Genomic DNA, 16,922 nt, shown 5'->3' with positions numbered 1-16,922 from the left:
TAAGATGGAAGAAATAAAAGTTGGCTACATTGCTAATTAAAGAAGGAGAGTGGAACTTGATGGGATTGGTTCTAGGCACTTGTGAAGGTGCTTCAAACACAATATTATCAATGAGCTGCAATAGTTCGTGTTTTAAGAATGTTAAAACCGATGAATTAAATCGAATTTGGTTTTAAACCAAGTAGAAAATAATAGAAGTAATCATTTGTTAAGAAAGCTGATCAGTTTAAGCTTTTTAGCTTGTGTAAACTGATTAACTGAAATAAATAGGGATCCGTTCTTGCTTGTATCAGTTCGGTTATGGTGAGAACTGAACTGATATTAGCTCAAACTGATCAAATCAGTTTAAAACAATAGTTAAACAGTTAAATATACAAGATAGGTTTATAGATATTCATAGATTTCAACTACTGCTACTTCACCCCTTCTACCACCTCGAGTAGGTTCTGCTAATAAACTGAAGGTCGCACCTCTCAGTCAGCACATTGTTTAACGTTTCACATGCAAAGACTACATACACAAGTTTAACGTCTTTTTGTAAAACTCACTCAGCTATTCAATAAGCTTAACTCTCTGTATATGTGAGCGATTGTGTGTGCGTGTGTGAGAACTGATCTATGAATACAACACGAAAGTGTTCTCACACACTGAATGAATTGTACTTCTAATATAAGTTGATAACACTATGAAGTGTTTCCTCAAATCTGGGTTGATTGCTTCTTGTAAAATGATATGAATTGAGCGTCTTATCTTCTTCCACACTGGTTTTTCCACACCCTTTCTTCACACACGTTACATTTGTTGATGGTCTTATTCTTGTATATGTAGAGGCAATGTGACAGTACATCAAGACTCATCAAATATGTTCGTTGCAGTTTGAATCTGTTCCTCGAAATTTGTGTCTTGTACTATCTGATAGCCATTATGGAATGTATTGACTTTAAACTCTGCTGCAACGTTCATTATTGTCCTTTGTTTGGACAATTTCTTTTATACCTTTGTGCACAGCAAGATTTCACTTTAAATAAGCTTGTCGAGTTCTGCAAACTGGTTGGCTCCTAACTGATGCTTTAAACTGGTGATTTGAACTGATCTTAAATTGGTGTGGTGAAATCAATTGGCTCGTCAGCTGAGCTGATTTCGCTGATTCAATTGAATTGGTCAGTTGGGCTCTATATCAGTTGAACTCTTCATCAGCTGGCGGGGCTTCTGAAGGTCTTCTGTTGAATCACTTATCAACTGAACTGGTCTTTGATATTTCAGTTGGACTAGTTCAGTTTGGGCAATCGATTGGTACTTTCAGTTTGCGTCTCGATAGCTTCAGTTTTGGGTCGGTAACTTATCATTTAGAAGTCTGATCAGTTTCATCTTTCTGCGCACTTTTAGAAAAAAATCACAAGTTTTGTTAGCATCAAAATCAAGATTTCTAACATTAAATCTCCAACTGAACTGCCTGTTTTGGTGAATAAATTCACTAACTGACAGTTGCCCAATATGGTAAGTGAAATTTTTGATCTTCGAAATTTTCGTTTTTCATTATATGAATAAGACGTGTATCCTTGATACATCGACGCTCTAGGATCGTCGATTGGGGTTATAATGAGTTCTTAATAATTTATTCAGTGAATTGAAAATTTACTGATTAAATGATTGTACCAGTAGTGGTGACTGCTAACATGTACAAATTCCATAAATGTTCTAGTGGAATACTCTAAAATCAAATTGACATTTGAGTTAATCACATAAATTAAATAACGGTTATTTAATTTAATTAATATATCTATGTATGTATTAAAAGTTCATGTGTAAATATATTAATATATAAATACATTTTATATGGTGATATAAAATATATGTATATAGAATATTAATGTATCATGTATTATCAAAAGTTAATAAATACATTATACATTAATACTTTGGGAAATTTAATATAATAAAATATAGAGTCATGGTGGGACAATGATTAGGAATTATTGTGGAAGAGGGACTTATGATGGCATCAAAAGTCACGCTCTATAAATATATCATCAAGGATCATAATTCATATTGAAACTCTTTCACACAAAATTCACAAGAAAAACTTTTCTCCCTTGAAATAAATCTCTCGGCCACCTCCAAGGTTTTCGAGAAAAAATTCGGCCAACCTGTTTCTTCCAACACTGTGCCGCCATCGTTGCACCGTCTCCGGATTTTTGAAATTCGGATGCTATAGTTTCAACAAATAAATCGTTTGCGATTTCTAGTGCAATCCAAGCGAAGAATATAGTCTTCGATCGTGGACCTGATTAGACGATCATGAAATCCGGTGACCCGTTCGTGGGAGTTACAAGAAATACTATCTCCGCTTAAAAACCAGAATAGTTTGGAGCCATGCGTATTATACGCAAAGGTATAAAATTTTAATATCCTATTAATGGTTTTAAACATACGACTTCCAATGACCGTTTCGAATGTCGAAACGTAAAAATTTAAACTTTCTCTGCGCTTTGGGTGCGAGAAAATGATATCCCAACAATATATATGTGAGACCGTCTCACAAAATACATACATTATAACCCAAGATTTCTTTATATTAATTAAATATTAACACTATGATGTAAAAATCTGATTCTATAATCAATAAAAAAAATCCAGAATTTAAGTATTTCAAATGGGCAGGAAACTGTAGTTGAGTTATAGCTAGCTAGTTTTTGGTCCATCACGCAATTTGTATGTATTGATGTTGGTTAAAATGATGTCACATTCAAATATTGTATTTGCTTGTACGTATTCATATATATATATATATATATATATACACACACACATACATACTCGGGTCGTCGGTAAAGGACAAAAAAATAAATTATATATATGTAGGACGTGGGGAGTTTTCCCCGACTAGTTTTCCTTCGATGTCACTTTAGAATATGAAAAGTTGCATATTATATACTAAGAAAGATGATGTTAAACTTTACCTTAATATAAGTGACTACTCATACGTCCCAAGCCAATATGCAAACTCGGTCTTGGTCATTTTTAAAGTCTAAACCAATAAATTCATCGAAGATAACTTATTCAATATCAATGCTCTTCTATGTAGTCCATTGATAGTCAAGCTTATGTTAGAGTATATGTGAAAATACATCTAAAAAAATTTCCGTCAATTTGAAATATTGATTGACGTTTTGTTTTATTTTTAATCTTAATTTTGTTTGGATGAATCTTAATTGTGTGTAACATTGGCTTAATTCTCATTACATAAGTCACGTACGAGAGAATCAATGTCAAATAATAAATATTCGGTGGATTTAGTGACTTCGAACGAAGAAATCAAACTAAAAAGAAAATTAAGTTAGTGAATATTGAAAACCAAATTTTACCAAATTTTAAGATAAAAATTTAAAACATGACAACTGATCCGACTAAAGTTAAATTTTTTTTGTTAAGGTTGTTTGTATAAGCCAAATATATGACTGGACAGCACATCAATATGCATTCAACAAAAAAAAACTTAATTACATGCATGGATTGAACGGCATGGTATTTGATTCTAGAAATAATTGACTTAAACAAGATTTGTGAGACCGTTTTACAATAGACCTGCTCAAAAAATATTATCCTTGACCGGAGATAGTCGGAAACATTTATCTTCTAAATAAATTAAACCTATTTTTTTTTTCCAAAAATAATATATATATTATTAATTCCTTCTCCTAGTAGCTATATTCGCCATCGGTTTGGTCACGGCATGAATCTGAAAAATCTTTGATATTAATAGAAAAACAAAATTGAATAGGACCAGTAGAGAATGAAGGCGCATGTGATCGGTCCTTCCCTTCCTCATTACTTCTTTCGTCTCAGCCACATGAATATATCTGCCTTACTTCAGCAATTAATTCATCATCTTTTTTTTCCCTTTTAGCCCACATTTCTTTATATAAATTAAATTAAATATTTATTTATTCTCTGAATATTTCTGGTATAAATATTCCCATTTCATCAAAATATCTGCGTACGTATATTGTATAATATTGTTCTTTAATTTTTTGAGGTTAAATTAATATTGTTCCTTAAATTGAATTAAGGAGAAAAATTTGTTATTTCATGGATTAGATTGATGGATTTGAGATATTATATATAAATTAATGAAAGCTACAATGAATTTAAGTATGTTCAGTGGTACCAAACAGATATCCGACCTTGTTTAAGAAAAATCTAACAATTGGTCAATGAAAGACTTAGGTTTGGTTTATTTACTACTTGGAAAACAAAATGTACGTTTGAAAAAATACCCTTCATGTTATCGAACTCAACAAAGTTTTATGGGTAGGTCTCTTGTGAGATGGTCTCACGAATTTTTATATGTGAGACGGGTAAACCCTACCTGTATTCAAAATAAAAAGTAATACTCTTAGCATAAAAAATAATAATTTTTTCATGGATGACGTAAATAAGATATCTGTCTCACAAAATATGACTCGTGAGACCGTCTCACACAATTTTTTGCCAAGTTTTATATATTATTTTGTATTAAAAAATCTCTTTTTATCGTATCTATTATCTTATATCGTTTTGATTTAAAAAATTTGATAAATTTCATTTTAAATTAAAATAGAAATTATAGACATAACTAATTGTAACTGTTATTGGTTCATGTATAAAATACAAAAAATATAAATGCATTAGAAAAAATATAACCAACTTAACCTATTAATACGCAATACTTTGCATGGAAGTTGACTAAATTGTCAAGGAAGGTTCCAATTTCAAAATTAACGATGTTAGAAACAACGTGGCCAGGGGATCCGACCCGGAAGTTGGGCCCAATGTTGTTCAGTATTTGGGCTCATTTCACGTGAGTTTTGGCCCACATGTCCTTATTTCTGAACAACTTGCACAAACATGTGACTCCCGATTTTATGCCTTTAGGTCTAAAAGTTGCATCAACACAAATATTTTCATGTAATATCTTTTCACTTGCCTTGATTTTCTCTCTATGTTTTTCCCATTTTTCATTTTTTGATTACCTAAGAGCTTTTAATTATTTCATAAAAGATTTCTTGGCATGTGCATTCGCTGATATAAATCAAATCGGACTTTCCGATGTGTATCCTGCTCAAGCCGAACTCGAAAAATATATAGAATTCCAGTTCCACGTGGTACACATTTTTAGAAATGTCAATGGGACGGGTATGGAGCGAGTATGACTAAATCCAAGACCCGCCCCATAAAGAAAACTTTGATCCATTATCCGTCCCACCCCGTTTAAATATTCTTCGGACCCGTCTCACCCCGAATACGAAACGGGGCCGGGTAGACCCGTGAGACCCGAATTTTTTAAAAATTAAAACAGTAATCTTCTTCTTACATGACTGAATTATGAAACAGACAAGCCTCTAAATACAACACAATAAAAAACTAATACATGTCTTCGACCAAACTTATTAATAACAAACAAAGTATTTTCACGACATGATGAATTACATAAAAAAAAGAGATATTAACTCTCCAAAAAAAATCTTGACATCCCCAAAAATAAGTCGTAACATAACATAAAAAACATATAAATATAAAATCAGCGAGTATTCAATATTTCAGACATATTTTTCGTGATCATCTTTCTCTTCATCAAGAATGGTGGGACAAGTTTGTAAACTACTTTAGGAATTAACTACAAAATTAAAGAGAGAAAGTACATTGAAAAAATAAAACTGTAATTTAAAATGAAAGTACAATAACAAAATAAAACTGTGATTTATTTACCTTTCACTCACCCCATAACCGTCTTCACGAGCACATCAATGCCTCCAAAGTCGTTGGATTTAAGCCTACTAAGATGAGGACCAACTATTTTTCCACTATTACTAAAAGTAGATTCAGAAGCAACAGTTGACATTGGAATAACTAAAACCGTTATAGTTGAAGTAGGCTACTAAAAAAATGAAAATTAATAAAACTAAAACCCTAGAGTATTTAAATCCACATATATGAGGCGGGTATGAGACGAGTATTATAGGACCCATGATCCACCACATACCCAGACGGATCTGAAAAATTAGACCCGAGACCCACCCCATGACCCATTAAACCCGTCCCATACGGAGCGCATCTTTACCCGGTCCATTGACATCCCTACGCATTTTTGAGCTTGACTCAAGTAGTTTTCAAATAACTTGTGCTCTCCAGTGGATGAACAAGCCAAGTTTTTATATTTGAATCTCAAGAAAGCCCTATTTAGTTGAGCCTATCTACAGGTTTACTTAGCGTGTGTGATTTTCAAACTACTGTATATATTTTGGGTTCACCCAATGGGTAGTAACGGCAGGTTTTTCGTTATAATATTAACTAAACAATATTTATTGTTGTTATTTCAATAAATAATGATTTAAAAATATAAAATACAGGAACTTTTATCCAACATCTTGCAAACTAATTGGGAGAAACTTGGATGACTATCCCCCACTGGCCGATGGTACGGAGATATAAACCTATTTGAGGAAAGGGTCCACTATGATGCCCAGCCCATGTATTTTAATAATAATAATAATAATAATAATAATAACAATAATAATAATAAAGAAGGAGAAATTAGAGATTCACATATTTGGTTGGACTTAAAAACAAAAATCAATATATAAACAATGAGTATTCAATATTTCAAATATTTACGATCTATACTTTTCCATAAATTATATATTTATTCGGGATATCAACAATATAATTCTCCAACTCGTCCCACAAGTTCAACCCGTGCCATTTTTCGATGGATCATTCATGCGACGAAACATCCGAACCTCCGACTATACTTCCATGTGTTGCTTGTCTTGTGTCGATAACGAGCTAGTGCGAGCATATATAATGGATGAATGTCGTGTATATTCGTGCTTTTGTCTAAAAGATGCCAATTACATCTGTTAAAAAAAACAAAAGCAGAAGGGAAAATAATTTAAAAAATTAGTTATTGCATCCTCTAACATGATTTCTCCATTGGGTTCGTACTACCATTGCAGAATAATTGAACTGCGAGGAGTGAAAAAAAAATAAAAAATAAAAAATAAAATTGTCTGCATAAAAGATGTTTCTAATAAAAATCCAAGACCAAGTTATTTGAAATTTTGAACGTCGTCTTGACTAAAATATAAACCCAATATTCTCTTCCTGTGGGTAATCCACAAAATGGGTTTCAATAATGTTTATAAATATGGGCTAGCTAGCCCAGTTGACGACGGGGTTAATTCAACTTTTTTTTATTATTATTTATCAAAAAAAAATTATAAAACATATCTTTAATTTGACTCATGAAAATATATTATTTTTATACTAAAAATATTACTTTTGACTACACATATAAACTGAGTCAATTCGTTTCGGTCTCACAAATATAGTTTTATGAGATTATCTCACTAGAAACATAGGTGGGTAAGAGAAAATACGAATATGTTTGAAAACTACCTTTTGTTTATTATCATGAAAGAGTAGATCTCTTGTGAGACGGTCTCACGAGTCTTTATCTGTGAGACGGGTCGACCTTACTGATATTCACAATAAAAAGTAATACTTTTAGCATAAAAAGTAATATTTTTTCATAGATGACCCAAATAAGATATTCGTCTCACAAAATACGACCTCTGAGATCGTCTTACACAAGTTTTTGTCATGAAATCGGGCTAGGACAATTACATTATCAATAGTTCTCTAGGCTTTGCGTACAAATGAATCAACAAAATTAACTTACAACTTACAAGCATTAAATTTGTAAGCACTATAAATTTTGTAAATATCGAGAGCGGTTTATTATAATTAGGTCTCGAGATCTCATCTCAAATATGGTACATTGATATAGATACTATAAGTTTTAGTCGTCATCTGCCATTGCATTTGTTATTTATATACAAAGAATCAACTTGCGTTTCTGCTTGGATGGGTCAAAGCTTTTGAGGTTCTTTTCAGAAGTTTCAAAATTGAAATTTGAAAATGGAATACCAAGGATTCAATTAATATTCTTATAATAAGAAAGCGAAGGATATTTGGTTGTGTGTATTTAGAGTATATTTTTTACACAGTAAATATTTAATAAAAATAATATATCCTTTACTTTTTATTTAATTTGATTTAAATCTTTTTTTTATTTTTTAATGAATTTTTTTATTGTTTGTTTTCGTTGTTTTTATAAGGAGTATTAATTTTATATTTTTTTTATAGTTTGACGAGAATAATGCTGTAAGTGAAATCTTTGACGCACACAGCTGTGATCTTACGAAGAAGCTTCATTTTTACTATGCAAATTGGAGTTTGCTTCTTCTGTTGGACGTTTCTGAATTCGAGATGATCCGAAAATTTAGTCGTTTTATTATTAATAAAAAAATTCGATTATGACATTTTATTTGAGGATGCACAACCATAGAAGGTGTAATTGCATTTGAATTATAATTTTAAAATATTTTAAATTTATTATATATATATATATATATATACGTGTAAATAATGACTATTGGAACATGAAAAATATTATTTTTTATGTCAAATTATTATTTTTCATGATAATTATAGATCGAATGAATCATTCTCACGAATATAAATTAGTGAGACAGTCTAAAAAAAACCTATTATATTATTAAAAAAAACATTTATGATGGAAAAATTATAGATTTTTTAGAATAAGAACGAACAAATTAAAAATCATTGAAGAATTTCATAATGACAATTCTACGAATCATACTTGTTATTTTCATGTGACGCATTAAAATATATTTAACCCAATAAATAGACTTTGCCACAGTTATATTATTAGAAAAAAAATTCATTCATCAAATTATTATTAATTATTATTAGAAAATTGCGGCCCTTGACTTCTCATAATTTTCAATTGTGATACTTCTTGTCTCACATTTTAAAAATTAAAAATTTAAAATAAATTTATAATAAACTACCATTGACTTCTATAGCAACTTGGGTTAATTATTTTAATAAAATGAAGACAAATACAAAGTAATTATTAGAAAAGCTCACTGTATAATCATGTAGGCGTGAACTCAAGCTGGGGAGGGTGACACCAATTTTAAGCATAACCTCCTCAATTCGTTATATTATCTTATATTTATAAAAAGGTAAACAAAAAAAAAGGTAAACAAAAATATATTTTACTACGACTCTTTTTTTAACTGACAAAAAAAATTTCAGAGTAAGAAAACGAAGCCATCAAATTCTTGATACGGGAAGAATCCTTCAACTTCCTCAAATTATATCAATATTTAAAATAAAAAAATTAAACCAACACCTCAATGGTTGCTTTTTTCACGTTTCTACAAACAGGACAAGAATAAAGAAAAACCTCGCAATCCCTGCATGAACAAAGATGTCTGCATGGCAGAATGATTACACACGAATTCCGATAATTGCAGCATTTGCACACCATCTTTTTCATGTTCCCCAACATCCCAGTTTCTGTCTTTTCTCCATCAATGTTTTGGCAGCAAGATTCTGCATCATCAACACCATTTGGTGGTGGATTCAGAGTCTCTTTCAGGCGTTGGATTGCGTTGTTCAGTGATGCAACCATGGCTTCCTTCTCTTTAGCCACTCTCTGCCATGTTTGGCTCTCGATCTCCATTCTAGTCAACATATTCTCGAGTTGAAATGTTCTGTTTGATGCTTCTGCCATCTGCTCTTCTTTCTGGTTGAGTAGAAGTTTTGTTCTTGCCTCGCATTTGTTTATGATCAGCGCCGTATGCTGTTTCTTTTGTTCTTGTAATGCGAGTCCCAATCTCTCGTTCTGTTTCAAGAAATGTAAAATGGATCAAAATCCTTCTCGAATCTGATGTATATTAAAAATCCCAAATGAAATATTTGAACAAAAAAAAACGTTGATAAATGTGAAAAAAAGAAAAAGACCTTTATTCTGATGAACTGATCAATCTCCATTCTTTGCTTCTCGGTATGTGTTGAAAAGTTCTGAGAAAAAGGCGTTGATTGCTGATCTTTCAAGCTGTGATTTGGGAGTAAATGACTGGAAGAATTATCGGGCAAATAGTTGAGATTTTCTTGATGATCATATAAAGTACTCCTTTTTTGAGGATCGAAGAATCCACAAGCGTTTTCCACGAACAATTCCTGAGGACCCTTCAAAGCAAAACCAAGATTTTCTGCATACAGCTGCGCTTCAATCGCCATTGAATTTGGAGCAAAACAAATCCCTTATCCACTATTTTGTATTGGGAGATTTGTTTCGAACACAACTACAAATTAAGACAAATGGAGGAAACTAGATAAAAGAACAAGAAAATCAAACTTTCGTTTGTCAAAAGCTATGATAAAATATTTTCGGGTTCGATCGGCAACAGGTGATGAATGCTTTACGGAAAGTAGTGATAAAAATAAGAAATCGGGGTTGGTTTGGGTATTTATATTGGTGAGCGATCGAGGCTATACATATATTTTATCCATATAAAATATTGAACGAAGTATATCATAAGAAATAATATAAAATTTGAAACTATTCTAACTGGAAAAAAAAAACAAAAATTTATTATATATATATGAGTACAATCCTAGTGATATCATTTATTAATTTGAGCAAGATTAAAGACTTGGGATTATCGTGACAAAATTAATATAAATTATCTTTTGTATTATCCCAATTAAAATAAATAAAAAATTGTTGCCAATATGACAAATAATCGTATTGATTAAACTAAGGTGACATTGTAGCATCGAAGCTTATGATGCGAAAGGAAACAATCGAAGCATCAACACCACTTCATCTTTTTTAAAAAAAAATCACGAATTAAGTAACAAATTCATAATTTTTAAATGTAATACCAAAAATAAGACAAGAAAATCAATTAATTTATATAATTTAAATATTGTTTGGGAAAAAAAAGTATTATCCTTTTTCATTTATACCCATAAGTGGACAAAGTCAATTTATTTTCTAACAGAAAATCAATAATTTATGTGGGGATTGAATTTATAAAATTTATTTTATGTAAATAAAATGAAAAGAAAACAAAAAAGAGAGGGGGAGGTGGGGGGCCTAAGATTCAAAAGTTTCTTTCTTTTTCTTCTCGCACAGTCTCCCACAGATCATGCAGATTTTATGACCGAACCAGATTTTAGAGGGCTGCCAAATTTTATTATTTTTTCATTTATGATTTATTGGAAAAATAGGTCATAAATTTAATAAATTGATTCGGAAAAGATGTGTGAGCCCAGAAATTATACGACAACCACCGCTCTCATAAATTAATTTGTGCAGTTTTTTGTCCCGGTACGTACGTATTGAATAATACCAGTGCATTGAATATTTTTTTGTATTATTACGAAATTAAAATGCTAGCAATCTTCCTCAAATTTTACATAAAATTCATGTACATAAAATTTACTGACCATCCATTTTCATGTAATAACAGAAAGTCAGGCCACTTTTTAATCAATGGAAATTTCTGAGAAAATAATGATTTTTGTATCGTACGTACGAGTTAATTTCGTGGCTAATGATAAAAAGGGAGATGCGATTAATGATTGATTAGACCAATTAATTAATTTACGTGACTAATCATACAAATTAAAAAGGAAACGCAGACACGTTTTTAAATTATTACAATTAAATTCATGATGCTGAAGTAATGATATGCATCCTTTGAAATTATACAATTCAATTTCTAAAATTAATTGTCCGTTAGCTAATGTTTATTTTTTTTTTTGAAAAGTAAACGTTTTATTTATTGATTATAATTAGAACCATCTGATATAAAAACGAAATTTTTGTTAAAAAATAATATTTAAAATGTGTGTATTGAATATTTGAATATTTGAATGTTGAAAATAAGAGTTGTAAATATTGAAAATTAGTGTGTGATGATGTATGTAATGATGTATTTATTTTTGGATTATTTTCAAAAAAATTCTATAAATAAGTCTATCAATTTGTGAAGAAAATCACAATTGAATAAGAAAGAAAATTTTATAAAGTGTGTAGTTTAATATATTTTGTGTTTGAGATTTTTACTTTTTACCGTAAATTTTTACTTTTTCACAACACGTTATCAGCACGAAGCTCTAAAAGTCCTCCATACTTTTCCAAGCTCCAAACAGAAGAAAAAGGTAACAAAAGTAATAATATTTATTTTACTGTTAATTATTTATTGTGTATATATTTAATATATAATATAATGTTATTCAGAAATAATAAAAATAAATTTTTCAAAAACTTGTTATAAATCGTGGGAAGATGTTAAGACGACATCCCACACTCCCGGTAAGGGATACGACAAGTATAAAAGCCTATAAGATTTTTAAACAAAATAACTTGTGAAACCGCATTATAATAATGTGATATGATATACATAATTATTTAAACATGACTAATATTATATACATCATATTATTACCATAAAATTATACAAATGCATACATTTATTTTTGTACACCAACGGTCATAAACGGTAACAAAACGGCTAGTTTTTGCCCTATAAATATGATCTCACAAACACATTCAATCACTCCAACTTTCACTTCTTCTCTAAAAATTATTCTTCATCAAATTTTCGAAGAAAAAAGAAGATGGCTTTCTCAAGGATATTTTTAATTATTTTGGTTATCATACTCACGAGTCTTGTATTTATTGGAGAATATCCTCCTCGTGTGTTTTCTTTATTTTTACAAATGCTTGTACTTGTTGTTTATCCATTACTTTGTATTGCAATATTCATTAACTAATAAAATGCATCGTAATTTTTTTTAGTACCAACATGTCAAACTTGACAAAGCTCGAATTCATTGCTCTTGATATTAGGGGAAAAAATTATATGACATAGACTCTCGATGTAAAAATGCATCTTGAGTCATTGGGTCTAAGTGAGACCATAAAAGAAAATGGCATATCGACATCACAAGAAAAGGCAAAAGCCATGATATTTTTGCGTCGACATCTCGACGATGGATTGAAATGTGAATATCTAATTGAAAAAGATCCCATGGCATTGTGGAAGGGATTAAAAGAAAGATTCGAACATATAAGGGAAGTTATACTTCCGACCGCCAGGGATGAATGGAATACGTTAAGATTCCAAGATTTTAAAAGAGTCAGTGATTACAACTCGGCGATGTATAGAATAATCTCGCAATTGAAATTTTGTGGGCATGAGATTACTGAAATGGAAATGCTTGAAATAACATTTTTCACTTTTCACGCATCAAATATAACTCTACAACAACAATATAGAGTGCGTGGATTTTCGAGATATTTTGAACTTATCGCCTGTCTCCTGGTGGCGGAAAAGAATAATGAGCTGTTAATGAGAAATCATCAGGCACGACCCATTAGTTCAACGGCATTTCCTGAAGTAAATGTCGTAAGCAAAAATGAATTTAAATTTGGAAACCAAAATCAAAGTTATAGACAAGATTTTGGTCGAGGACGAAATCGAGGTCTTGGTCGTGGACGTGGACGTGGAAGTGGTCGTGGACGCGGCCGTGGTTTTGAAAATAATCGAGATAGTTACTTTCATAACTCATCTCAAAAGAGTGTTCCAAACCATCCACAGAAAAGCCATCATGAAAATATGAGTGTTAATGAGAATCACTCAAAAAGATTTCGAGCCCCTGAGCACCTTTGTAAACTTTATAAAGAATCAATAAAGGGAAAAGAAAAGAAGACCAACTTCACTGAACAGAGTGAACCTTTGAGTGATTCAACTCATTTTGATGCTGAAAATTTTCTGATTGATTTCTCAGACAATGATCAATTTGCTTGTGGAATAAATATGTAAAATATTTAATGTACCCGTATGATAATGTTTTATCGCGTGCTATATTTTTTACATATGTATTGTATTGTATTTTATTTTTATAAATATATTGTCAGTAATTTTATTTCATTGCATATTTTTTTTGAAGTTCAAACATGGAAAATGCTATGAACAAAGCTGAAGTTTGCATACCCGATAGTGGTACAACGCACACTATCCTCCGAGATAAAAGATATTTCTTGGAACTAAAACCAACAAAAATAATGGTGAATACAATATCAGGTCTTGTACACTTGATTAAAGGATGTGGTAAAGCACAATTTTTGTTACCTAATGGTACAAAATTTTTGATAAATGATGCTTTGTATTCAAAAAGAAATTTGTTGAATTTTAATGATATATATTCCCATGGGTATGATACTCAAACAATGAATGAAGGGAATGAGAAATATATGTGTCTTACCACATACAAATCAGGAAAGAAATATGTAGTTGAAAAACTACCAATGCTACCTACTGGATTGCATTATACATATATAAGTCTAATTGAATCAAACATGGTAGTTGATAATTCTTCAATACTGATCAATTGGCATGATCGATTAGGACATCCTGATTCAACAATGATGCGAAGAATTATAGAAAATACACATGGTCATCCATTGAAAGACCAGAAGATCTTTCAGAATAATAAGTTTCAATGTAAAGCATGTTCTCTTGGAAAACTTATTATAAGACCATCACCAGTCAAAATCCAAACTGAATCGCCAATGTTTCTTGAACGTATTCAGGGTGATATTTGTGGACCAATTCATCCACCATGTGGACCATTCAGATACTTTATGGTATTGATTGATGCCTCCAGCAGATGGTCACATGTATGTTTATTGTCAACTCGAAATGTTGCATTTGCAAGATTACTTGCTCAAATAATAAAATTGCGGAATCAATTTTCCGATTATACAATCAAGAAAATTAGACTTGATAATGCTGGTGAATTTACTTCCCAGACTTTCAATGATTATTGTATGTCTATGGGAATCATTGTTGAGCATCCTATTGCTCATGTACATACACAGAATGGATTGGCCGAATCATTGATTAAACGTCTGCAAATGATTGCTAGACCAATGATTATGAAAACAAAGCTCCCTATTTCTATATGGGGACATGCAATTTTACATGCTGCTTCATTAATTCGCATCAGACCAAGTGCATATCACAAATACTTCCCATTGCAGCTTGCATTTTGTAAAGAACCAGACATTTCTCATCTGAGAATTTTTGGATGTATGGTGTATGTGCCTATTGCACCACCGCAACGAAAGAAAATGGGACCTCAAAGAAATGTTGAAATTTATATCCTTTATGATAGTCCATCAATCATTCGATATCTTGAACCTCAGACAGGCGACGTGTTCACAGCACGTTTTGCTGATTGTCATTTTAATGTGGAAATCTTCCCAATGTTAGGGGGAGAACAGAAACATACTGAAAAGAAAATTACATGGTATGTATCATCATTGTTACATCTGGATCCAAGAACAAAACAATGTGAAAAAGATGTACATCAAATTGTGCACTTGCAAAGAATATCAAATCTAATATCAGATGCATTTGCAGACACAAAATGGGTAACTAAATCATATATACATGCTGCAAATGCCCCTGCTCGAATTGAAATTCCGAAGAAACAAATTGAAGATACTCATGATGTCATTAAACGCCTGAAGCGTGGAAGGCCAGTCGGTTCCAAGGATAAAAATCCTCAAAAAAGAAAATCCATAGAGAAACACGATGATCACAAAAGAGAAAATGATGTTCCTGAAGAAACACATGATAATCACAAAATAGAGAATGATGTTCCTGAAGAAACAAATGATGATAAAAATGTTCTGTCAGAAATACAAACTGACGAGAATCGTGAAATATCTATCAATTACATTAATACTGGAAAAATATGGAACCGAAAAGATATAGAAGAAATTGATGATATATTTTCTTATAATGTGGCAATCGACATCATAAATGATAATGAAGATCATGAACTAAAATCTTTGGTGAATGTAAAAATCGACAGGATTGGATAAAATGGAAAAAAGCCATCCAGGTTGAATTGGATTCGCTAAATAAATGTAATGTTTTTGGACCTATAGTCCTTACACCTGAAGGTGTAAAACCTGTTGGATACAAATGGGTTTTTATTCGAAAGCGAAATGAAAAAAATGAAATAGTAAGATATAAAGCTCTACTTGTTGCACAAGGTTTTTCTCAAAGGCCTGGAATTGATTATGAAGAAACGTATTCTCCCGTGATGGATGCAATTACGTTTCGGTATTTGATTAGCTTGGCGGTATCTGAAAATTTAGAAATGCGTCTTATGGATGTTGTTACAGCTTACTTATATGGATCACTTGATAGTAATATATATATGAAAATCCCTGAATGATTTAAGACGCCTGAAGCACAAAGTTCAAAACCCAGAGAATGTTATTCTGTGAATATACAAAGATCATTATATGGGATAAAACAATCCGGTCGAATGTGGTATAATCGGCTAAGTGATCACTTGATGAAAAATGGATATGTAAATAATTCAATATGCCCTTGTGTTTTTATTAAGAAAACAACATCCGGATGCGTAATTATTGCTGTATATGTTGATGATTTAAACATCATTTGAACGAATAAGGAAATTCAAGAAGTTGTGTCATACTTAAAGGAAGAATTTGAAATGAAAGATCTTGGAAAAACCAAGTATTGTCTGGGTTTACAAATTGAACAAAAAGAATGTGGAATATTTGTTCACCAGACAAATTATACAGAAAAGATCCTTAAACGTTTTAATATGGATAAAGCAAATCCTTTAAGTACTCCAATGGTTGTTAGATCATTAAACATAGAAAAGGATCCATTCCGTCCATGTGGAGATGATGAAGATATTCTTGGTCCAGAAGTACCATATCTAAGCGCTAACGGTGTCCTTATGTATCTTACAAATTGTACAAGGCCTGATATATCTTTTGCCGTAAATTTGTTGGCAAGATTTAGCACATATCCAACAAAGAGACATTGGAACGGAATTAAACATATATTCCGTTATCTACGAGGAACGACAGACTTGAGACTTTTGTATTCAAAAGATGCTAATCCAAGTATAATTGGTTATGCCGATGCTGGATACTTATC

The 16,922-nt window shown here is 31.3% G+C and overlaps 1 protein-coding gene across 1 annotated transcript; it reads right to left on the bottom strand.

Moving 5' to 3' along the window:
* Positions 1–9,170: 9,170 nt before the first annotated feature.
* Positions 9,171–10,335, bottom strand: LOC142517906 (putative BOI-related E3 ubiquitin-protein ligase 3). Its single transcript, XM_075620413.1, has 2 exons — positions 9,877–10,335; positions 9,171–9,757 (listed from the first exon to the last, which is right to left on the bottom strand). Exons 1-2 carry the CDS (start codon positions 10,153–10,155, stop codon positions 9,251–9,253), a joined length of 786 nt encoding a protein of 261 aa, XP_075476528.1. The 5' UTR covers positions 10,156–10,335; the 3' UTR covers positions 9,171–9,250.
* Positions 10,336–16,922: the final 6,587 nt, after the last annotated feature.

This window comes from Primulina tabacum, chromosome 1 (assembly GCF_025594145.1).
Source record: "Primulina tabacum isolate GXHZ01 chromosome 1, ASM2559414v2, whole genome shotgun sequence".
Lineage (NCBI taxonomy): Eukaryota > Viridiplantae > Streptophyta > Magnoliopsida > Lamiales > Gesneriaceae > Primulina > Primulina tabacum.
This window is presented reverse-complemented; position numbering and strand designations above follow the sequence as displayed.

Excerpts from the sequence above, each read along its gene's own strand:
- LOC142517906 (XM_075620413.1), bottom strand. The coding sequence starts at position 10,155 with ATGGCGATTGAAGCGCAGCTGTATGCAGAAAATCTTGGTTTTGCTTTG. Across the intron at positions 9,758-9,876 it reads ATCAGTTCATCAGAATAAAG|AACGAGAGATTGGGACTCGC; the intron begins GTCTTTTTCTTT and ends TTCTTGAAACAG.